Source organism: Sphaeramia orbicularis, chromosome 6 (assembly GCF_902148855.1).
Source record: "Sphaeramia orbicularis chromosome 6, fSphaOr1.1, whole genome shotgun sequence".
Classification (NCBI taxonomy): domain Eukaryota; kingdom Metazoa; phylum Chordata; class Actinopteri; order Kurtiformes; family Apogonidae; genus Sphaeramia; species Sphaeramia orbicularis.
The window spans coordinates 1,191,471-1,217,242 of NC_043962.1; the positions used below are offsets into that span (position 1 = coordinate 1,191,471).

At 40.5% G+C, this 25,772-nt stretch overlaps 1 protein-coding gene across 2 annotated transcripts in view; it reads right to left on the reverse strand.

The window, feature by feature from the left end:
• Nucleotides 1-9,604: 9,604 nt before the first annotated feature.
• The window catches only part of zcchc14 (zinc finger, CCHC domain containing 14), a 54,060-nt gene continuing 37,892 nt past the window's right edge, over nucleotides 9,605-25,772 (reverse strand). The window contains exons 8-14 of one of the 2 annotated variants that reach the window (XM_030136481.1): nucleotides 25,480-25,516; nucleotides 24,702-25,197; nucleotides 22,616-22,713; nucleotides 18,089-18,183; nucleotides 17,617-17,772; nucleotides 13,519-14,661; nucleotides 9,605-11,483 (exon numbers count right to left, since the gene is read on the reverse strand). In XM_030136481.1, the coding sequence (XP_029992341.1) occupies nucleotides 11,428-11,483; nucleotides 13,519-14,661; nucleotides 17,617-17,772; nucleotides 18,089-18,183; nucleotides 22,616-22,713; nucleotides 24,702-25,197; nucleotides 25,480-25,516 (2,081 nt within the window). In that variant the 3' untranslated portion in view covers nucleotides 9,605-11,427. Of the gene's footprint in view, nucleotides 11,484-13,518; nucleotides 14,662-17,616; nucleotides 17,773-18,088; nucleotides 18,187-22,615; nucleotides 22,714-24,701; nucleotides 25,198-25,479; nucleotides 25,517-25,772 lie in introns of both variants that reach the window. The other variant, XM_030136480.1, reaches the window with a different exon arrangement.

Here is a 25,772-nt window from a genome sequence, read left to right on the forward strand (position 1 = left end):
CCTTTATTCAAATATTCATCGGCGCCCCCTGGTGTTGAAATGGTAAGGCTATAGTATGTGCTCCAAAAAGAGTAATTTTGGACCATGTTCAAATCAAATTAAAAAGTGCTCTAGATCATTATACATGCCCATCTTCCTGTTTCCAGGTGTATTTCAAGATGTTTTGAGCTTTTATTCAAACATTCATCGGCGCCCCCTGGTGTTAAAATGGTAAGGCTATAGTATGTGCTCCAAAAAGGGTAATTTTGGACCATGTTCAAATCTGGTTAAAAACTGCTCTAGATCATTATACAAGCCCATCTAAGTGTTTCTGGAGGTATTTCAAGGTTTTTGGAGCTTTTATTCAAATAGTCATCGGCGCCCCCTGGTGTGCAAATGGTAAGGCTATAGTATGTGCTCCAAAAGGGTAATTTTGGACCATCTTCAAATCTAATTAAAAAGTGCTCTAGATCATTAACCAAGCCCACCTAAGTGGTTTTGGAGGTATTTCAAGGTTTTTTGAGCCTTTATTCAAATATTCATCAGCGCCCCCTGGTGTTGAAATAGTAAGGCTATAGTATGTGCTCTAAAAAGGGTAATTTTGGACCCTGTTCAAATCTAATTAAAAAGTGCTCTAGATCATTAACCAAGCCCACCTAAGTGGTTTTGGAGGTATTTCAAGGTTTTTTGAGCCTTTATTCAAATATTCATCAGCGCCCCCTGGTGTTGAAATAGTAAGGCTATAGTATGTGCTCCAAAAAGGGTAATTTTGGACCCTGTTCAAATCTAATTAAAAAGTGCTCTAGATCATTATACATGCCCATCTTCATGTTTCCAGGTGTATTTCAAGATGTTTTGAGCTTTTATTCAAATATTCATCGGCACCCCCTGGTGTTGACATAGTAAGGTTATAGTATGTGCTCCAAAAAGGGTAATTTTGGACCATGTTCAAAACTGGTTAAAAACTGCTCTAGATCATTATACAAGCCCATCTAAGTGTTTCTGGAGGTATTTCAAGGTTTTTGGAGCCTTTATTCAAATATTCATCAGCGCCCCCTGGTGTTCAAATGGTAAGGCTATAGTATGTGCTCCAAAAAGGGTAATTTTTTGACCATCTATATCGAACTAAAAAGTGTTCTAGATCATTGTATAAGCCCACCTAAGTGTTTCCAGAAGTATGTCAAGGTCTTTTGACTCTATATTCAAATATTCATCGGCGCCCCCTGGTGTTCAAATGGTAAGGCTATAGTATGTGCCCCAAAAAGGGTAATTTTGGACCATGTTCAAATCTGGTTAAAAAGTGCTCTAGATCATTATACATGCCCATCTACATGTTTCCAGAAGTATTTCAAGATGTTTCAAGCCTTTATTCAAACTTTTCATCGGCGCCCCCTGGTGTTGAAATGGTAAGGCTATAGTATGTGCTCCAAAAATGGTAATTTTTTGACCATCTATATCTAACTAAAAAGTGTTCTTGATCATTGTATTAGCCCACCTAAGTGTTTCCAGAAGTATTTCAAGGTCTTTTGACTCTTTATTCAAATATTCATCGGCGCCCCCTGGTGTTCAAATGGTAAGGCTATAGTATGTGCTGCAAAAAGGGTAATTTTGGACCATGTTCAAATCTGGTTAAAAACTGCTCTAGATCATTATACAAGCCCATCTAAGTGTTTCTGGAGGTATTTCAAGGTTTTTGGAGCCTTTATTCAAACGTTCATCGGCGCCCCCTGGTGTTCAAATGGTAAGGCTATTGTATGTGCTCCAAAAAGGGTAATTTTGGACCATGTTCAAATCAAATTAAAAAGTGCCCTAGATCATTATACATGCCCTTCTTCATGTTTCCAGGTGTATTTCAAGATGTTTCAAGCCTTTATTCAAACATTCATCGGCGCCCCCTGGTGTTGAAATGGTAAGGCTATAGTATGTGCTCCAAAAATGGTAATTTTTTGACCATCTATATCTAACTAAAAAGTGTTCTTGATCATTGTATAAGCCCACCTAAGTGTTTCCAGAAGTATTTTAAGGTCTTTTGACTCTTTATTCAAATATTCATCGGCGCCCCCTGGTGTTCAAATGGTAAGGCTATAGTATGTGTTCCAAAAAGGGTAATTTTGGACCATCTTCAAATCTAATTAAAAAGTGCTCTAGATCATTAACCAAGCCCACCTAAGTGGTTTTGGAGGTATTTCAAGGTTTTTTGAGCCTTTATTCAAATATTCATCGGCGCCCCCTGGTGTTCAAATGGTAAGGCTATAGTATGTGCTCCAAAAAGGGTAATTTTGGACCATGTTCAAATCAAATTAAAAAATGCCCTAGATCATTATACATGCCCTTCTTCATGTTTCCAGGTGTATTTCAAGATGTTTCAAGCCTTTATTCAAATATTCATCGGCGCCCCCTGGTGTTCAAATGGTAAGGCTATAGTATGTGCTCCAAAAAGGGTAATTTTGGACGATGTTCAAATCTAATTAAAAACTGCTCTAGATCATTATACAAGCCCATCTAAATGTTTCTGGAGGTATTTCAAGGTTTTTTGAGCCTTTATTCAAATATTCATCGGCGCCCCCTGGTGTTCAAATGGTAAGGCTATAGTATGTGCTCCAAAAATGGTAATTTTTTGACCATCTATATCTAACTTAAAAGTGTTCTAGATCATTGTATAAGCCCACCTAAGTGTTTCCAGAAGTATTTCAAGGTCTTTTGACTCTTTATTCAAATATTCATCGGCGCCCCCTGGTGTTCAAAAGCTAAGGCTATAGTATGTGGTCCAAAACGGGTAATTTTGGACCATGTTCAAATCTAGTTAAAAACTGCTCTAGATCATTATACAAGCCCATCTAAGTGTTTCTGGAGGTATTTCAAGGTTTTTGGAGCCTTTATTCAAACGTTCATCGGCGCCCCCTGGTGTTCAAATGGTAAGGCTATAGTATGTGCTCCAAAAAGGGTAATTTTGGACCATGTTCAAATCAAATTAAAAAGTGCCCTAGATCATTATACATGCCCTTCTTCATGTTTCCAGGTGTATTTCAAGATGTTTCAAGCCTTTATTCAAACATTCATCGGCGCCCCCTGGTGTTGAAATGGTAAGGCTATAGTATGTGCTCCAAAAAGGGTAATTTTGGACCATGTTCAAATCAAATTAAAAAGTGCTCTAGATCATTATACATGCCCATCTTCATGTTTCCAGGTGTATTTCAAGATGTTTCAATCATTTATTCAAATATTCATCGGCGCCCCCTGGTGTTGAAATGGTAAGGCTATAGTATGTGCTCCAAAAAGGGTAATTTTGGACCATCTTCAAATCTAATTAAAAAGTGCTCTAGATCATTAACCAAGCCCACCTAAGTGGTTTTGGAGGTATTTCAAGGTTTTTTGAGCCTTTATTCAAATATTCATCGGCGCCCCCTGGTGTTCAAATGGTAAGGCTATAGTATGTGTTCCAAAAAGGGTAATTTTGGACCATCTTCAAATCTAATTAAAAAGTCCTCTAGATCATTAACCAAGCCCACCTAAGTGGTTTTGGAGGTATTTCAAGGTTTTTTGAGCCTTTATTCAAATATTCATCGGCGCCCCCTGGTGTTCAAATGGTAAGGCTATAATATGTGCTCCAAAAAGGGTAATTTTGGACGATGTTCAAATCTAATTAAAAACTGCTCTAGATCATTATACAAGCCCATCTAAATGTTTCTGGAGGTATTTCAAGGTTTTTTGAGCCTTTATTCAAGTATTCATCGGCGCCCCCTGGTGTTCAAATGGTAAGGCTATAGTATGTGCTCCAAAAATGGTAATTTTTTGACCATCTATATCTAACTTAAAAGTGTTCTAGATCATTGTATAAGCCCACCTAAGTGTTTCCAGAAGTATTTCAAGGTCTTTTGACTCTTTATTCAAATATTCATCGGCGCCCCCTGGTGTTCAAATGGTAAGGCTATAGTATGTGCTCCAAAACGGGTAATTTTGGACCATGTTCAAATCTGGTTAAAAAGTGCTCTAGATCATTATACATGCCCATCTACATGTTTCCAGAAGTATTTCAAGATGTTTCAAGCCTTTATTCAAACATTCATCGGCGCCCCCTTGTGTTGAAATGGTAAGGCTATAGTATGTGCTCCAAAAAGGGTAATTTTGGACCATCTTCAAATCTAATTAAAAAGTGCTCTAGATCATTAACCAAGCCCACCTAAGTGGTTTTGGAGGTATTTCAAGGTTTTTTGAGCCTTTATTCAAATATTCATCAGCGCCCCCTGGTTTTGAAATAGTAAGACTATAGTATGTGCCCCAAAAAGGGTAATTTTGGACCATGTTCAAATCTAATTAAAAAGTGCTCTAGATCATTATACATTCCCATCTTCATGTTTCCAGGTGTATTTCAAGATGTTTTGAGCTTTTATTCAAATATTCATCGGCGCCCCCTGGTGTTCAAATGGTAAGGCTATAGTATGTGCTCCAGAAAGGGTAATTTTGGACCATGTTCAAATCTGGTTTAAAAGTGCTCTGGATCATTATACATGCCCATCTACATGTTTCCAGAAGTATTTCAAGATATTTCAAGCCTTTATTCAAACATTCATCAGCGCCCCCTGGTGTTCAAATGGTAAGGCTATAGTATGTGCTCCAAAAAGGGTAATTTTGGACCATGTTCAAAACTGGTTAAAAACTGCTCTAGATCATTATACAAGCCCATCTAAGTGTTTCTGGAGGTATTTCAAGGTTTTTGGAGCCTTTATTCAAATATTCATCGGCGCCCCCTGGTGTTCAAATGGTAAGGCTATAGTATGTACTCCAAAAAGGGTAATTTGGGACCATGTTCAAATCAAATTAAAAAGTTCCCTAGATCATTATACATGCCCATCTTCATGTTTCCAGGTGTATTTCAAGATGTTTTGAGCTTTTATTCAAACATTCATCGGCGCCCCCTGGTGTTCAAATGGTAAGGCTATAGTATGTGTTCCAAAAGGGTAATTTTGGACCATCTTCAAATCTAATTAAAAAGTGCTCTAGATCATTAACCAAGCCCACCTAAGTGGTTCTGGAGGTAATTCAAGACGTTTCAAGCCTTTATTCAAATTTTCATCGGCGCCCCCTGGTGTTCAAATGGTAAGAATATAGTATGTGCTCCACAACGGGTAATTTTGGACTATGTTAACATTTGGTTACAAAGTGCTCTAGATCATTATACAAGCCCACCTAAGTGGTTCTGGAGGTATTTCAAGGTGTTTTGAACCTCTATTCAAACATTCATCATTGCCCCCTAGTGTTCAAATGGTAAGGCTATATAGTATGTGCTCCAAAAATGGTAATTTTTTGACCATCTATATCTAACTAAAAAGTGTTCTAGATCATTGTATAAGCCCACCTAAGTGTTTCCAGAAGTATTTCAAGGTCTTTTGACTCTTTATTCAAACATTCATCGGCGCCCCCTGGTGTTGAAATAGTAAGGCTATAGTATGTGCTCCAAAAAGAGTAATTTTGGACCATGTTCAAATTGGTTTACAAACTGCTCTAGATCATTAACCAAGCCCACCTAAGTGGTTCTGGAGGTAATTCAAGACGTTTCAAGCCTTTATTCAAATTTTCATCGGCGCCCCCTGGTGTTCAAATGGTAAGGATATAGTATGTGCTCCACAACGGGTAATTTTGGACCATGTTCAAATCTAATTAATAAGTGCTCTAGATCATTAACCAAGCCCACCTAAGTGGTTCTGGAGGTATTTCAAGGTGTTTTGAGCCTTTATTCAAACATTCATCGGCGCCCCCTAGTGTTCAAATGGTAAGGCTATAGTATGTGCTCCAAAAATGGTAATTTTTTGACCATCTTATATCTAACTAAAAAGTGTTCTAGAACATTGTACAAGCCCACCTAAGTGTTTCCAGAAGTACTTCAAGGTCTTTTAACTCTTCATTCAAATATTCATCGGCGCCCCCTGGTGTTCAAATGCTAAGGCTATAGTATGTGCTCCAAAAAAGAGTAATTTTGCACCGTCTTCAAATCTAATTAAAAAGTGCTCTAGATCATTATACATGCCCATCTACATGTTTCCAGAAGTATTTCAAAATGTTTCAAGCTTTTATTCAAACATTCATCAGCGCCCCCTGGTGTTCAAATGGTAAGGCTATAGTATGTGCTCCAAAAAGGGTAATTTTGGACCATGTTCAAATCTGGTTAAAAAGTGCTCTAGATCATTATAAAAACTCACCTAAGTGGTTCTGGATGTATTTCAAGGTTTTTTGAGCCTTTTTTCAAACATTCATCGGTGCCCCCTTTTGTTCAAATGGTAAGGCTATAGTATGTGCTGCGAGAAGGGTAATTTTGGATCACCTTAAAATCTAAGTAAAAAGTGCTCTAGATCATTAACCAAGCCCACCAAAGTGCTTCTGGAGGTTTTTCAAGGTGATTTGAGCCTTTATTCAAACATTCATCGGCGCCCCCTTATGTTCAAATGGTAAAGCTATAGTATGTTCTCCAAAAATGGTAATTTTTTTTACCATCTTATATCTAACTAAAAAGAGTTCTAGATCATTATACATGCCCACCTACATGTTTCCACAAGTATTTCAAGGGCTTCTGACTCTTTATTCAAATATTCATCGGCACCCCCTGGTGTTCAAATGGTAAGTTCTCCAGAAAGGGTAATTTTGGACCATCTTCAAATCTAATTAAAAAGTGCTCTAGATCATTATACATGCCCATCCACATTTTTCCAGAAGTATTTCAAGATGTTTCAAGCTTTTATTCAAACATTCATTGGCGCCCCCTGGTGTTGACATAGTAAGGTTATAGTATGTGCTCCAAAAAGGGTAATTTTGGACCATGTTCAAATCTGGTTAAAAAGTGCTCTGGATCATTATACAAGCCCATCTAAGTGTTTGTTGAAGTATTTCAAGGTGTTTCAAGCCTTTATTCAAACATTCATGGACATGTTCTCCTTTGTTCGACCACTAGGGGGTACCTCACAAATCACTAATTAATGCTTTTTGGATAATATAGAACTGCTTTTAAAGAATTAAAAAATTTTACATATATTTTAATTTCTGAGGCACATACTACCGTCTTATGTTCCACCACTGGGGGGCTCTGATGACCCTCCTTGAAAATAGTGTAAAACACCTTTAAATACCTCAGAAATTACTAAATGATGCTGTAATATAATGTAGAATAATGTAGAACTGTTTTTAAAGAATTAAAAATTGTCAACATATGAATGAATGTGCCAATGTGTGCACGTATGCATCTCTATGTGTACGAATGTTTGTATGTATGAATGAATGTATGTTTGTATGTATGTATACTTTTTCTTGTGTCTGTTTTTTTTTGTGTCTTTTGCAGGTTAGAAATAAATCTCACAGACAAAGTGTTTCATTTCTCAAAAACCTTTTTTTGGATAGAACAATCAAGTTTTAAACCAACAGAAGCAATATAAAATCTGATCTACAGCTGAACTGGATGATCACTGTATAAACGGCAGGAAAACGTACGCAGACACGTCACCAAGGCAACATGCACGCGATAGCATCAGCTGAAGCGGTTCAAGAGTCAGAGCTGATTTCAACTCATCGGACCTTCATTCAACTGCAAAACTAAACTGATTTAACACAGAAAAAAAAAAAAAAACACAAAATAAGGAGAAAAAAAACGAGTTACATGGAAACATATTTGACAGGAAGCACTTTGGTTTCATCTGCAAAGGCAAAAGATGAAGGAAAAGTGTGAGTGTTTGAAAAGAAACATGCAGAAATGAAGCCAGAGCGACAGTTTCTGAACTGAACATGAGGGTCCGGTCCAAACGCACAGCCTTTACTCATTGAAAACCAGCAGGATTTGCCATCAACTGGAGCTGTTCAGTCTTCTTTTTAAATAAACGTCCCATGTCTGTGTCCTGTTCCCTCCAGGGGTTCAGGTCGAGTTTCAGCTGAAGGACCTGAAGCTGTCCTCGGGTCTGGAAAACCTCCGGGTCCTGCCCAGTAACTCCACTCCAGTCCGAAACTGAAATACACTCCGACCTTTCTGACCTTGGATACAGACTGTCCACGCCCACATCCACATGAAAAGTACGAAACATCAGACAATGGAACCGAAACACCAACGGCACGCTGAAACGGACATGTTTTTACGTAAAAGAAAATAATGACAGGAGGATATGAAGGAGCACAAAGTGACCTGTGTTTGGTGGTTTCGCAGTCGGAGGTAGAGAAGCTGCAGATCACCTGGAAACGATGGATTCAGCTCCAGACGGCACAGAAAAGGCTTTCATATCAGAACCAAACTACCGTCAGCCGTACCTTTTAATGTTCACCGACGTTCATGACAGAACTCTAACCTTAACAGTAGAAGTGAGGCCAGTGTGTGTGTGCATTAGACTCCATCAGATTATGGCTGAAACACAAACATCGGCTCTAATCTGACCTCAGGATGCGTCACCTGTGACCTGGTGGATGTTAAAGCGTTCATGATTTATTCCATAATCTGTTATTTTTTTCTTTTGGTTAACCCTTAAAAACCTAGGACTGTTTATGAAGTGACTTCCAAACCAATTTTTCTCTACATTTAACCTTTCCTAAGTGATTTATCACCAAATATATATGTGGGTTTTTCCATGAAACTGGGTTTATGACCCCGCCCCCAAAGGTGAGGTAAGGGCTATTGTTGTTGGTTCAGTTTGTTTACACTTCAGCAGCAAAACTATTGGTTGAATTCATACCAAATTGGGTTTATAGATTGCCAGTGACCCAGAATAGATCCGATTACATTTTGTTTGAAGTTTCAAGTTTGAATTTTTTATGAATTTTCAAAACTTTTTTCCCACATTTACGTATAATGGGCAAAAATTAAAATGTCTGTAGCAGAAAAACGACTATATTTGTTGAATTCATACCAAATTTGGTTTATAGATTCCCAGTGACCCAGAATAGATCTGATTATATATTGGGAAAACTAGGTCAAAGTTCAAATTTTTTATGAAATTTTTACATCTTTCCCCCCCCATTTACTTATATTGGCTGAAATTTCAAATGTCTGTAGTAGCAAAACTATTAGTTGAATTCATACCAAATTGGGTTTATAGATCGCCAGTGACCCAGAATGGATGCGATTACATTTTGGGGAAAGTAGGTCAAAGTTCACATTTTTAAGGAATTTTTCATTTTAATTTTTGTTTTCCCATTTACTTATAATGGGCAAAATTTTGCATGTCTGTAGCAGCAAAATTGTTATTTCAATTCAAACTAAATTTGGTTTATAGATTGCCAGTGACCCAGAATACATGTCACTACATTTTGGGAAAAATAGCTCAAAGTTTGAATTTTTTAAAACTTTTTTTCTCCCATTTACTTATAATGGGCTAAATGTAAAATGTCCGTAGCAGCAAAACTATTGGTTGAATTCAAACAAAATTGGGTTTATAGATTGCCAGTGACCAGAAATAGATATCATTACATTTTGGGAAAAATAGGTCAAAGTTAACATTTTTTATGAATTTTTTTTCACGTATTTACTTATAATGGACACAATTTCAAATGTTTGTAGCAGCTAAACTATCGGTTGAATTCAAACAAAATTTGGTTTATACATTGCCAGTGACCAAAAATAGATGTCACTACATTTTGGAAAAAATAGATCCAAGGTTAAATTTTTTATGAATTTTTAAAGACTTTTTCCCCTCATTTACTTATAATGGGGGAGATTTCACATGCCTATAAAAACATCAATTTTGTTTCAATTTACTTCAAACTTGGCACATATATAGAGACAGTTGATATCCTGTCATCAGCTTTACGGTTTTACATGTGGATTTTTGTATTTAAAAAATTACAAAAATGTCTTTTATCTGAAAAATAGTTTCTTTTATCTCAGTAAATATTTACTTTTAAATAAACCATAAGTGTTTCCAAACCTGCTTCATAACATTCATCTACATCTGGTTTGGATGTTTAGCTTCTCTGTCCTGTTTTTAAAACCAGTTTCACTGAAACACCCATTTAGCATTTTTCGGTGAAAATCAGGTATTTTCCTATTTTCAGTTCACTGATCATCTAAATGTTTGCAGAAGCTGATAGTACATTCAAAGGTTATTGTATCAAAAATAGAGAAAACTGAAGAAAAAGTGACTTTTTCAGCCAAATGTATTAAAAAACAAGCCTGTAGAGATCCTGTCATTAATCCAAGTCTATGGGTTTACTGGTGAATCAGTATTCCAGAGGATGATCGTGTTTCCAGAAGTTAGTGGTTCAGACGTTATTAAATATTTTAGATCAGTCGATAGTTTTGGTTGCTACTGTTTAGGTCTTTATGGGTTAAAAAAAAAAAAAAACGATAGAAAACTTGGATCAGTAGATTATGGAATCTGCACTTTTCCACCAATACCAGCTTTTACATTATGTTGAACTGAAACGCCAAAACACAGATATTTTCAGGCTTAATAACAAAGGTGACACAGCTATTGTACTGTATTGTATTGTACTGTATTGTATTGTATTGTACTGTATTGTTTTGTAACACTGTGCCGGCCCCAAAATCCACCTTATGCACCAGAGTTGAATATAACAGAAAGAAATTGAACTAAGTCTGAACAACTGGACACAGACTAAAAGCAGTGGAGTGCAAAACTTAAAAGTATTGGTGTAAAAATTATTATTTACAGTCAGAACAGGAAAAATATTTGAGAAATTTAGAGGTAGAACATTTAAAATCATAATCATGGATAAAAAACAAAAAAAAAAAATCAGTGTTGAGAAAAATTGGTTAGTTTGGTTTGAATTGTTATCTTGGTTTCTAAAACACCACAGAGATTTAGTTTTTTTGTTGTTTTTTTATCCATATCTCTAAATTTCTAAAATATTTGTCCTGCTCTGACTGTAAATAATAATTTTCTTCATCATCTACCCATCTACTTTCATCACTCTCCCATTAAACTTTCAGGAAATATTGATATTTTTACCTCAGATCCTCATGAACAGGAACATCTGACAGCTGTAGACATGACGTGTCCCAATATTTATGTCCATATACTGTATAAACATCGTTAATATCGTCCATAAAACCTGTGTTATGTAAACCTGTCCGACCCTACAGACGCTCAGTGTTGGTCTGCAGTGTTACTGTCAGTGGAGGAACAGCTGTCGGTGCTTTCCTTCTGTGGATCAGCTCCGTCTGCGTCTTCGTGCTCAGATCTTTTTTCTCTGTCAGTGTTGAACCCAGTCCGATCACATCCTGGGACTGTTCCTTCCACCTTCTGTCTGTAAACGTCTCTGCTTGGCTCCGCCCCTTCCACCTTCCTTCCGTCTGTAATCGTCTCTGTTTGACTCCGTCTGTAATCGTCTTTCTGCTTGACTCCGTTCCAAACACCGTGCGGAACCGGAGGACCTCAGCGGTCCTCAGACAGACTCAGGTGGATGTTGACACTGTGACATGAGGTCCAGCTGGGTTTAGGGTCATGGAGGTTCAGGTTGTGGTTAGTCCCCCGAGTCTTTACTGTCAGAGTGTGGAGTGTACTTGAGCCGAAATGTCCCTGAGAAAAAAAAAATACACAGAAAAAATACAAAAATCGTCAGAAAAATACCAGGCAAGGCAGATTTATTAGTATAGCACAGAGGTGTCAAACTTATGTTAGTTCAGGTTCCACATCCAGCTGTGTAGAAGCCAATAATCAGTCCTTCCAGGAATTTGCAATGTTGCGATTGCAACTATTAATGCAAATTCAACCAGTCACCGTGAATTCTGCGAGGTGCTGCAATTTCGTCCAATCACCGCGAATTTTTCACAAATTTGACCAATCACCTTAGCCCCCTTTCGCCCACCCCCTCTACGTGACATGTACGTCATCACATTCACTTCCTTGTTGACGGTTGAGAAGATGAAGACATGTGCGACGCATAACGCCCACATTTACCGACAAACATCACTGCCAAAGTTCGTGCCAGTCAGTTTCCAGATGTGTTACATGAAAGTGGAGGTAAACTGTTCTGTGGTGGAACACAAATGAAAGTGGCCGCTCCACAGACACTTTTCAACTGCAAAACATGCAAAGAGAACGGCTGAAACTGGAAGAAGACAGACCAGACAAGTCCACTGACAGAGGACAGACCAGACAAGTCCACTGACAGAGGACAGACCAGACAAGTCCACTGACAGAGGACAGACCAGACAAGTCCACTGACAGAGGACAGACCGGACAAGTCCACTGACAGAGGACAGACCGGACAAGTCCACTGACAGAGGACAGACCGGACAAGTCCACTGACAGAGGACAGACCGGACAAGTCCACTGACAGAGGACAGACCAGACAAGTCCACTGACAGAGGACAGACCAGACAAGTCCACTGACAGAGGCTGTTGGATCCAGAACAAGAGCAGGAGCTGAAAGGGTCAAGGTTAGCGCAGATCTACTGTAGAAGGCAATAGAAGAGAAGAAGAAAGAACCTGTGGAGGCATGCTTTCCTTTTGTGTAGTGTCTGTGTGTGTCTGTGTGTGCAAGTGTGTCTGTGTGTGCATGTGTGTGTGTGTGCATGTGTGTCTGTGTGTGCACGTGTGTCTGTGCATATGTGTCTGTGTGTGTCTGTGTGTGCATGTGTGTCTGTGCATATGTGTCTGTGTGTGCATGTGTCTGTGTGTGCACGTGTGTCTGTGCATATGTGTCTGTGTGTGTCTGTGTGTGCATGTGTGTCTGTGTGTGCATGTGTGTCTGTGTGTGCATGTGTGTCTGTGCATATGTGTCTGTGTGTGCATGTGTGTCTGTGTGTGCATGTGTGTCTGTGTGTGCATGTGTGTCTGTGCATATGTGTCTGTGTGTGTCTGTGTGTGCACGTGTGTCTGTGCATATGTGTCTGTGTGTGCATGTGTCTGTGTGTGCACGTGTGTCTGTGCATATGTGTCTGTGTGTGTCTGTGTGTGCATGTGTGTCTGTGTGTGCATGTGTGTCTGTGTGTGCATGTGTGTCTGTGCATATGTGTCTGTGTGTGCATGTGTGTCTGTGTGTGCATGTGTGTCTGTGCATATGTGTCTGTGTGTCTGTGTGTGCAAGTGTGTCTTTGTGTGCATGTGTGTCTGTGTGCATGTGTGTCTGTGTGTGCATGTCAGTCTGTCATAATTTTCAGACGTATCTCTGCGTTTCGCTTTTGTAAGTCGCTGTGCGTTTACCTTTGACAGAATCAGAATCAGATTTATTGCCAAGTAATTTTTACATTACAAGGAATTTGTCTTGGTTCTGTTGGTGCAAAAAGTTAAAAGAAGCAGATGTCAAAAATAAAAATAATAAGAATATAGAAAAACAGAAGTGTTTGCCTTCCGAAGTGAAAAAGAGAAAAAAGGTATTATATACATATATATACAGTAACATATGTGCTGAAAACTGGTTTCCTTTAAGTGACAGCAGTGCATAAAAGTGCAAAATAAGCAGCTGTGCAATAATGTTCATAAGTGACTGTGGGGGGAGGGGGTCAGTGTGGGGAGGGGGCCTTGTTGATGAGACCGGCTGCAGAGGGAAACAAACTGTTTTTGTGGTGTGAGGGTTGACGGTGCGTTTAGTGCATTGACGTGCGTTTACCTTGCTGCGTTGCGTCCATGGGCGGTTGTTTACAGTCTTCGGCTCTGTGTCCGTTGGCGCCGCAGTTATAACACGACACATTAGCCAACGCCCGCTTCTGAACTCCGCTTCCCATGAGGCCGTGCTGCTTGTACAGGCCGAAGCCCTGCAGCTGCTGGTCATGTGACACGGGGCTGTGGCGGTAAAGCGGCGGCGGCACCATCATCGGGTAGGAGAAGGGCGTGGCTCCGTTTCCCGGGGAGCCGGACGAGGCTATGAGGGGACTGAGGTGGAGGAGGGGCCCCAGGGTGAAGAGGGAGGGGCCAGAGAACGGCTGCAGGTAGCCGGCCGCCGCGTAATTGGGTAACGCCCCGTAGGCGCCGCAGTTGCCCCGGCAACCGCAGGAGCTGCAGACACAGACCGAGGGGGCGTGACCTGAGCTGTGATTGACAGGAGAGCAATCCAGTGAGGTGGCAGAGGAGGGGGAGGGGGAGGGGCTGGACGTGGGTTGAGGGGGGAAGTAAGTGTTGCCGGGCACCGCGGCCACAGGGACGCTGGTGGCGGTTGCCATGGGAACAAAACCAGACTTTGAGGAGGGACAGGAGGAGGAGGTGGGCGTGCAGGAGTAGTATCCAGATGCAGAGGGGGAGGAGGAGGACAGGTGGAAGTGGAGGGGGGGGTGGGACACATGGTGGTGGCTGTTGGAGGTGGACGTGAGGGCGGAGCTTGTCTCCACCATCAGACCCCCCCGACACCCCGAGTCCTGCAGCACAGAGCCGCCACCCACGCCCAGGCCGGGGAACAGGGTCTCCAGCCTCACCCCCACCCCCACCCCCACAGCGGAGGGAAGCCCCGAGCCCAGCGGCTTAGTCCTGTCATCGGCGCACAGTGGAGGGGGGCGGGGCTTCCGCGGGGAGGTCAGAATGCGCGTCTGGTTTGAGACTGGAGACAGAAGGGTTTGAGGGTAGGTGGCCTGGGGGGGAGGGTAAGGAGACTGAGGGACGCCGAAGGGGAGGTGGGAGGAGCCAGACAGAGGAGGAGGAGCTGGATCCGTTTGGACCGGTAGAACCTGGGCCGTGGGCCGACTGGAACCGGACGAGCTGAGGATGAACAGGCAGGACCGGTCCTTCTCTGGACCAGCACCGGCTCCATCTGGACCTGGACCTGGACCACAGAGGAGCGTGAGGGTCAGACATGATGTTTACAGCGTCAGAGGAACCAAGAAACAAACGATTCTTAGAAACAGTGGAACCAGTGCTGGGTTTGACCAGCTGTTAACATGAGCTAAAACTGCGCTGACAGTCACTGAATTATGGACCGACATCTGATGAACTGACTTTAATGGAAAATAAAGGTTTGAAAGTTCATCACGTCTCACACCTACGCAGATGTTTCAAAGGTTAGTTCAACCTGGTGGTTCCCATTCAAATGCATGTGGCTGAGATGAGTGGAAATGTCAGTGTGGACCCAAAATGAAGCACTGACAAACCACACGGCAGCAGGTTTAAAGCTGCAGGAGACTTCTGTGACCAGTGTTTCCTCAGATCTGTCCATCCTCAGTCATATCCTCAGTATCATGAATCTGTTCGTCTGTCTGTCATTCCTCAGCTCAATCTCTTCTTCATGGTGAACAGTTTCTCAGTTCCATCCACCAGAAACAAACCATGTGTTTACAAACAGAGCCAGGAGAACTCGGCATCTGAGGAATTTTGTTGCAACGTGCATTGTGGGAAATGGAGGTTCACGCAGCCACCTGCAACGGCAGCGCAACCATAGGATATTATATTGATGAAGCACAACGCGAAAATGACTGAAACGCAGAAACGGCTTCAGGAATATGCATAGAAGGAAGAGAGCTCCTGCCGTTTCCACGTCGTGTCTGTAGCCATGGTCAGGCGGTGGTAAGTAAGTAAGTAAATTTTATTTATAGAGCACTTTTCACAGACAGAGTCACAAAGTGCTTTATCATTCAAATCAGAATCAAATTAAGTTTACAGACCCAACAGAATCCTTCAGGAGCAAACACTTGTGATTGGTGACAGTGGAAGGAAAAACTTCCCTTTAACAGCAGAAACCTGGAGCAGACCCAGACTCCTGAAGGATGGACGTCTGCCTGGACCAGTTGGGGTTAAAGAGAGAGAGTAAAGGAGGAGAAAAGAGAGAGCAATAGAGATATAGAGAGACTGGGGGGGGGGGGGGGGGGGGGACGACGACACATGGAGTACGTTATGATGAATACATAGAGTGTAGTCAGTCTGTGGTGGTCCTGGGTCAGGTGGGAGACTAAAAAGCCTTTTTGAACAGGAGGGTTTTGAGGTGTTTCTTAAAGCTCTCTCCAGAGTCCATGGACCGTAGGTGTAGAGGCAGGTCATTCCATAGACGTGGTCCACAGCTTTAACAGACCTGTCACCGCGTGTGCTAAAACAGGTGTGTGGAACCATCAGCAGGTGTGTGGAACCATCAGCAGGTGTGTGGAACCATCAGCAGGTGCTGTCCTGAAGACCTCAAGCTACGAGTCGAGCTGTAGGGCTGGACCAGAGAAGCAATGTATGCAGGGGCCTGGCCATGTAGGGCCCGGAAAGTTAGCACCAGAATTTTGAAATAAAGACGATCTAGAACAGGAGCCAATGGAGGGATTTAAGGATGGGAGTGATGTGGGTTCTCCTGTTTGTGCGGGTCAGGAGCCTGGCAGCAGAGTTCTGGACAAACTGTAGACGGGCCAGCTCCTTCTTGTTTAAGCATGTAAACAGGCTGTTCCAGTAGTCTAAGCCAGAAGACACAAAGGAGTGAACGATCATCTCAAGCTCATTGATGGAGACCATAGATCTGAGTTTGGAGATGTTGCGTAGTTGGAAGAAACAGTTTTTGACTAGGTGTTTGGAGTAGAATTCTAAAGACATGTCCTGGTCGAAGATGACACCCAGATTCCTCAGTTTTGTCTTTACCGAGGAACTCAGGTCTCCAAGGTGATGTTTGATCCCTGGGATTGCACTGTCCGGGGCAATGATGAGGGTCTGTGTTTGACTGGAGTTCAGCTGGAGACTGTTCTCATTTAGCCACTGCTTCAGCTCTGACAAGCAGATGATTAAGGAACTCAGTTTGTGGGGCTCAGAGGAGTTAAAGGAGCAGTACATCTGGATGTCATCCGCGAATAGATGATAGGAGACATCACTGTACTGTCGGATAATGTGGCCAAGCGGGAGGACATAGAATAAGAATAGCACTGGTCCCAGGACAGAGCCTTGGGGCACACCACACAGTAGATCCGCTGGTGCGAGCCTTCGTTTCCCACAATGCACGTTGCAACAAAATTCCTCAGATGCCCAGGTCCTCCAGCTCTGTTTGTAAACACCTGGTTTGTTTGTGGTGGATGGAACTGAGAAACTGTTCACCGTAATGTAAGAGATTCAGCTGAGGAATGACAGACAGACGAACAGATTCATGATACTGAGGATGGACAGATCTGAGGAAAAACTGGTCACGAAAGTCTGCTGCACCTTTAAGGACATTTGGAGTTGACCAGACCCTATTGTCAGTGGTAGTTTATGAGTAGATTATGTGTTAAATACATGTTAACTATGTGTAATTACAAGGTTAGTATTAATTACATGTGAGTTACATTTTTATTATGTGTTATTACAACTAAGTCTTAATTACATGTAATAACACATTAATAACATGTTAATAACATGTCAATTACATGTTGATAATGTATTAACAATGTTAATAACATGTCTATGTGTTATTACAAGTGTTAATTACACAGTATTAACACATTAATAACAAGTTTATTACAAGTTTATTATGTGTTATTACAAGTTAGTAAGTGTTCATTACATGGTAATAATACATTTGTGTTAATAGTGTCAATTACATGTTGATAGCGTATTAACAATGTGTTAATAACATGTCTATTATGTGTTATTACAAGTGAGTGTTAATTACACAGTAATAACACATTAATAACATGTTAATGTCATGTTTATTACATGTCTAATACACGTTTATCATGTAAATACCATGCACTGAGCATTAGTGTTAGGGTCAGGGTTGGGGTTTCATCTGGCGTGTGTTTCTGTTCAGAGGCTCCGTCCTGGACTTCCTGTCAATCAAACTCACGCCTGTGGATGTCTCTGGTCCTGTCGAAGGCGGAGTCACAGCAGAGGGGGGTCCGAGGGGAGCAGGAGGAGCTGGAGTACCCTGAAGACGAGCTGCTGTCTGTGGACACGGGCTGGTGGTGGTGAGGCACGGCGTCCACCTCCACCCGCAGCTCTCCTGGAAAAGTAGTTCCACACAACAGCAGTTTCATTTGGTTCAATCCACCATGTTCTGTTTTACAACCACACCTGCATAGAATCCCCCTGGAGCTGCACGTTCTTTCAATCATTTAAACCCACACATGTTATTCTAACACCTGGACATTCACTCCTTTTATGGGTTTGGTCAAAGAATGAGTCTAAGTCCAACATAAACGTACTGGACTGGAATGAACAGGTCCCATCTGTAGTTTGTGTTTAAATGCTTCAAATCAAACCCGTCTCCTGTCAGTTTCATCTCCATTAATGCCACCACCACCCCCCCCCTTTGTTACCTGCGGTGGGGGTGGGGTGTGTCGGGGGCCCTATGTGACTGGACGGGGTCACCCTGGCGATGCCGCTGCACGACCTCTTCTCTGTCTTCATTTCTCTGCTGGACAAACACAGCCTCACAGTCACAAAAACAGTTCAGCTGTGGGTCATGTGTTCTGCTTTGTTTTTACCAAAGTCAGTCATTTTATCAGCTTGAATTGTATCAGATGTAGAGCAGGTGTGTTAAAGTCCCTTTAGTTCAGGGGTCACAGAAACCACAGTATCACCTCAAGTTGGTCAGGCCAGTAAAAAAACAGCTAAAAAAAAAGCAAAATTACTTATTTGTTTTATATATATATTATATTATAATATATATATTATAAATATATATAAATATTATATATAATATATAATATAAATATATAATATATATTATATATATATAATATAAATATATATAAATATTATATATATATATATAAAATTTAAATTTTAGGAATGTTTCATATTTATTAATTTTTATTTTATTCATTTATTCATTTGTTTATGGTTATCTATGTAAGTATGCACATTTTCATTTTCATCAGTACTTTTGTGTTTTAATTTGTGACATATGAAATGCCCTGTCAGGGCTGTCCAACCCTGGTCCTTGAGGGCCGGTATCCTGCATGTTTTAGATGTTTCCCTCTTCCAGCACACCTGAAGGTCAGTCTCAGTCTTCTGCAGAGCTTAATGACAGGGTTATCGTTTGAACCAGGTGTGTACATCTAAAACATGCAGGATACCGGCCCTCGAGGACCAGGACTGGACAGCCCTGCCCTATGTGTTATTTTGTTCATCTGTTCATTTATATGATTATATATAAAAAAGTATACCGCTCTTATTTTATATATTGCATTGGTTTATAAGTTTAAAGGATACAATAAAAAAAAAAAACATGAGGAAAAAAAATATTGCTTGTAAAAATGAAAGTTGTCAGTGCATAACAAAAACAGGTATATGTGATTTTTTTTTTTTTTTTTTTTTTAAGTAAAAGAACAAAACAAAAAAAAAAAAGGAAAATTACATTAAGGAAAATGTCTACGTGTCTGTACTCTGAAAAATGTAATTTTGGACAACATTTTTAATTCAGTTAAAAAAAGTTCTAGATCATCTGAGGGTCAATTTGTCATTTGTGAGGTATTTTATTTATGGGGGTTTCTAATGGAAAACACAGGCTGAATCTGTGGGTTCTAATCCAGACACTGTATTAGCATTACAGGTAAGGGGGGGGGGGGGCTTTTATGTCAAATATTTGAGTATACTTTTAATTCATTACAGTTTTAATTTTCTATACCTAATATTTGGAACCAATATTCCCTTTTTAAGTCTTTGAAAAGGTTTGTTAAGCATCTGTGTGTTATTTATGCAATAAATTATATACATTTTTCAAATCAGATTTTATACTTTTTGTGTTTTTTGTCCTTTCATGTTGATATAGTAGGTTAAAGTGAAAAAAAATAATAGGCAGATGATATAGATTAAGCTGTGCTGAAAAACAAAAAGATGCCAAACATGGCTTCAGCTTCTTCCTTTTTCAGTTACCAACTGTCTTCATTTTATACATATTTTTTTATAAATATGTTTGAACATAACTGAAATAAAAACATTCATTCATTCATTCGTTTATATAGTACATAAAGGTAAAATCAAAAGTACTCAAAAACAGTCCAAACAGCCTCAGACGCCTCAGTTTGAATCTCCATCTGTCCTTTTCTGTCCACCAGGGGGAGCCACTGTCCACTCTGTGGGACTGTTCTCCTTTTCCAAACACAGGAGGATGGAAAAGCACTGCAGGAACTTTCCACACACACACACACACACACACACACACACACACACTCGTGTCTGAGCATGCTCCATGGTAAAGGTGTGGATCCTGCCAGTGGAAACCTGATCAGCTGATAGTCTGTTTTGCAGATTTGTCGTTCACCTGTTTGCGTCGCTGCTGTTTTCCTGTTTTTCTCACACTTATCTCCTCAGAAGTACATCTTATCTCTCCCACTCGTGGTTAACTATTGACAGTGAGTGGGCCGTTACCGTCAGCGGCACATCGGCCCGGCTGTTAATTGTTAATAGGACAAAGTCCACAATGTGTCCAAAAGTATGTGGACACGCTGAATCAGAAAACACAGGACCGAAGTGGTGGTTGGCTGCAATTTTTTATTATACTTTACTTTTATTTAGTTTTGACTTTTTTTCCTCTAATTCAGTTAGTTTTCAAAAATTCAACATTTTTTATTTAATTCGAGATTTTTTTTTTTTTGGCTTAATTCAAGTTTTTTTTGTTTAATTCAAGATGTTTTTGTTTAATTCAAGTTTTTTTCTGTTTATTTCAAGATTTTTTTTGCTCAATTCAGTATTTTTTGTTTAATTCAAGATTTTTTTTTTGCTTATTCAAGATTTTTTTCTGAATTCAAGATTTTTTTTAAATTCAAGATCTTTTTTGCTTAATTCAAGATTGTTTTGTTTAATTCAATTTTTTTCTGTTTAATTCAAGATTTTTTTTGTTTAAGTTTTTTTCTGTTTATTTCAAGATTTTTTTTTTTTTGCTTAATTCAAGACTTTTAATTCAAGAAGTATTATTTTTTGCTTAAGTCAAGATTTTGTGTTTAATTCAAGTTTTTTCTGTTTATTTTAAGATTTTTTTTTGCTTAATTCAAGATTTTTTGTTTAATTCAAGATTGTTTTGCTAATTCTTTTTTTTTTTTTTGCTTAATTCAATGTTTTTTCTATTCATTTCAAGTTTTTTTTTTTCTTAATTCAAGATATTTTTTTGCTTAATTCAAGATATACATATTCCTGAAGTTACTTTGACTGAAGCTCATGTTGTAGTGGATTACACCCAGGTTCCACAGATCAAACTATTCCCACTAAAATCAAACCCACTTCAGCATCTCCGTTAATGAAAAGCAGAGGACACATTCTTTTTGCTGCTCCGTGTTGGAGAAGACAAAGACACGTTTGTACACAGATATTTATGCAAACAGTCTTTTTTTGGACTGTTTCTGTACACAACGCTGTCCTTTGCTGATGTTCTCCAGATGTTCTGGCACATTTGAAACACTGGAGAATGAGAGGATGCAGGATAATCTGTGTTTGGCAACGCCGTCGCAGAAAGACACGTCATTTTTACACGAAAACAGTCGAACGGGACCACGCTTCCCTTCCAAACAACAGCGTTCTTCTGCGCAGTCATGATGTTTTACTGTCACATGAGTCAGAACAGGCTGGAAGGGTTCAGTGTTTTGGACACAAACTCAACACTCCTGATTATTACAAATTTACAGAGAATGAAATAAAACTGAGGCCGAACTATGCTCAGTTTGAATCGGTTTACATCAAGGTTATTATCATTAACAAAAACTAACGAAATGACCAAAACTAGAATTGTAAAAATATTTTCGTTAACTGAAATGAATAAAAACTAGAATTAAAAGAAAAAAACATAACTAACTGAAACTGTATTGTGTGTTTACAAAACTAACTAAAATGGATAAAAATTATGGATAAAATTCCCTTCGTTTTTGTCTTCGTCAATGTCAGATTGATACAAAATGGATTTCTTTGTCTCTCTCAGTTTTCTGTGCTGTCTCCATACGACACTTTTTGCTCCGTCACTTGTGTTCACTTGTGGTTTCCAGTCGTCTTCTGGTCCCCACTCTACCTGGAAACATGGAGACTAAAGCAGCAGAGTCCTGTCTGGGATTGATTTGAATACGAGAAGAAGAGAAAAGAGACCACTGAACTACAACTAAACTACAACTAAGCATTTAGAAAATAGTTCGTACAGTAACTGAGCGTAACCACAAACTGTTCGCAATGATTCTGTTTGTGTAAAATTCAACAAATACGAGTGTAATGATTGGTCAGAGGTCAGACTGAACCTGCATGATGCTTCTTTCCTCATGTTTTCTGTGTTAATGTGAAGCTAAGCTAACTGTGCCCTGGTTGCATATTTATCATATGTACAATACATGGACAAAAGTATGCGGACATGTTGAATTCAGGTGTTTCTTTTCTAACAAAAGAATAACGACTAATGACAGAATAGAGTTTTATATTATGGGATAAATATCATTACACAGGTTAGTTTGGGTTAAATTATTATCTTTGTTTCCAAAATGACTAAGAGATGGTTTGGACTGAATTTCTCTCAATATTGATTTTGTTTGTTTTTTTATCCATGACTCTGATTTTTAATGTTCTTCCTCTAAATTTATAAAAAGAAAATTCTAACTGTAAATAACAATTTTCTTCCACATCTAACCATCTATTTTCATCACATCTGACTGAGGAAGAAAAAATGTCCCATTAAACTTTAAGGAAATATTGATGTTTCTAAACTACATGGACATAAATATTGGGACACATCATGTCTACAGCTGTCAGATGTTCCTGCTCATGTGGATTTGAGGTAAAAACAAAAGTATATTAAATAAATAAATAAATAAATAACCAACCAACCAACCACAGTTCCCAGTTTGAACTCCAGAAAACACTGGACTTACTCCACAGACTTCTGCAGCTCCAGTTGAGTCTTCAGTTTCTTCTTGGCTCCTTGGGTGAGGTCGTACTTGTTCAGATCCTCCTCCGTCAGAGCTAAGAACTGAGCAAGGAAAGAGATTTGGACAAAAAAAACCCAACAACAAACCGACTCAATTATGGACCATTAGAAGAAAAGGAACATCTTTAAGACGTTGAAAAATGGTAAAAAAAATATAAAAATAAAAAAATCTAAATTTCTCAAAACTGTGGATAAACTTTGTGAACAATATCACATGAAAATACATTTACAAAATCTGAAATTAATCCGACCGGTAGTTTCAGAGAAGAAGATAACTGAAATGTAGACTTTGGTGATGTTCACTTTGACCCTTCAAGGTCACTCGAGGTCATTGTCTTTTGTTTCAGTAACCCACGGTGCTCATTGTGCCTTTTCTTACAGTGTCCAGTTTTAGGGGTTTAGTGAACAGAATCACAGTCCCTGAAACACACAAATACAGTGTGATTAAAACCTTGGACAACCGCTGAGAACATAGAACCAGTCGTTTGCAGGTTCTTCAGGACTAAAACCCCTTGAACAGCTCTACAAAAAAGCTATCAAGGTGTTTGATAGAAAACCGCAGTCGTATCACCACTGCGTAAATTTAGAGAAATATCATTTCCTCAGCTTTGAGAATTTTAGATTGTTCAAAAGCTTATGTCTTATTTATAAAACACTACATGGATTAGCCCCACCTCCTCTTGGAGATTTTATCAGGCAGAAAAACAACCAGCTCAGCACTAGATCAGCCACTAGGGGGGACTGCGAGATACGAGCAAAAAAAAAAAAAAAAAAAAAAACATTCTTTGCACAAAATGCTTTATGGTGTAAAGGTTGTAGCAGCTGGAACACCACCCCAGTGGAAGTCAGGGAGAAGCCCACGTATGCTGCATTCAAAAGCCAGATTAAAGTATGGAAACCACCAAACATGTGAACACTAGCACTTTAAAGGAACAGCTGAATGTTTACTTTAATCTCTGACGCGTAGTGTATTGTCCTTTAAGTAGTAAATGTTTATTTTAGTCCTTGACATGTACTATATTACAGTGTATGGAACTGTCCTGTTTGTATTGTGTTGCTCTGTACTGCACTTATTACACTGTGTGCTTTTGTCTGGTTTTGCACGGATCTCTGTTATTTATTAAGTGGGGACTGCAGATGAAAATTAGCATTGGCGCTAACGCCAGCATATTTACACATTTATACTGTAATGGAATGTGTAAATGTGTTCATTAATGTGCACTGTCCCGTCTAAATAAAGATACATACATCCAGCCTGATGAACAGAACTCAACTACTTTTGTAACATGTTTTAATTTGTAAAGAGTCGTTTTGTGGACGCACTTTATAACTTATAATAGAACATCTGGTTAACGAGAAAAGCACTCACAGAGCGCAGACCTCCACTAAGACAGATCTGCCCCCCCCCCCCCATCACCACCAAGATTTAAACCATTTGTTCCTTGTGCCAGTATCAACATTTCCTGAAAATTTCAAGAAAATTCGTCCATAACTTTGACTTATCTTACTAAAAGACAGACAGACAGACAGACAGACAGACACACAGACAGACAGACAGACAGACAGAGACACACAGACAGACAGACAGACACACAGACAGACAGACAGACAGACAGACAGACACACAGACAGACAGACAGACAGACAGACACACAGACAGACAGACAGACAGACACACAGACAGACAGACAGACAGACAGACAGACACACAGACACACAGACAGACACACAGACAGACAGACAGACACACAGACAGACAGACAGACACACAGACACACAGACAGACAGACAGACACACAGACAGACACACAGACAGACAGACACACAGACAGACAGACAGACAGACAGACACACAGACAGACAGACAGACAGACAGACACACAGACAGACAGACAGACAGACACACAGACACACAGACAGACAGACAGACAGACAGACAGACAGACAGACAGACAGACAGACAGACCCAGATGAAAACATAACCTGCTCTGTTCCTTGGTGGAGGTACTAAATAAAAACCCCTGACCCACCTCCTCCATGGTCAGCTGTCTGAAGACGGGGTAGTACTTGTGGAGGCGCAGACGTCGGAGCCAGTCCAGGATGCCGTTCTGTTCCGGAGCGCCGCCCAGCGACTGGGATGGGATCTGGGAATGGGACTGGGATCGGGACTGGGAGAACGACAGGGACAGGGAATGTGGGTGGGGTCCCGGCTGAGGGGGGGCCAGGTGCTGGGCCTGGGGGGGCTGCGGACCAGGCTGGGCGGGGCCGGTGGACTGGGGCTGGAGGGGGTGCTGGTGCTGGGGGTGGGGGTGGGGGTCACCTCCGCTGGACATGGAGCCCTGGGTGGGTAGGGGGGGAGGCAGGGGGGGAGGCAGGGGGGACATCTGAGGAGAGTGCTGAGGGGGGTGGGAGGGAACGGAGGGTGGAAGAGGGGGAGGGAGGGGAGAGAGGTGAGGGGGGGAGTGGGTGATGACGGAGCTGTGGGTGCTGACAACGGGCTGGACACTGGCCACCCTGTAGACCGCCCTGAGGGAGGAGATAAGATAAGGGAAGGGGAGGGATAAGGTAAGGTAAGTTATAAGATAAGGTGTAAGGTAAGATAAGGCATAAGGTAAGGTTAGATAAGGTAAGGTATAAGGTAAGATAAGATAAGTCAACCACATAAGATAAAATAAGATTTGTGAAACAACAAATGTAAAGAGGAAAAAAGAAATCTGCTAATTATATAAACATTCAGATTCAGTTTTAAATATTCTGTTCATATTTGCACATAGTGTGGTATGGGGGGGGGGGGGGGGGGGGGCTGACCTGTTGGTTCCTTTGTACTGGACCAAACAGCCAAGACCTGAGGAACACAAACCCAGAGTTAAAGCAGGAACACCCACAGGTGGACTGTGTTTATCTGCGTTACAGGACTGAGCCGACAGAAGCAGCGTTACAGGACTGAGCAGACAGAGGCAGCATTACAGGACTGAGCCGACAGAGGCAGCGTTACAGGACTGAGCCGACAGAAGCAGCGTTACAGGACTGAGCCGACAGAGGCAGCGTTACAGGACTGAGCCGACAGAGGCAGCGTTACAGGACTGAGCAGACAGAAGCAG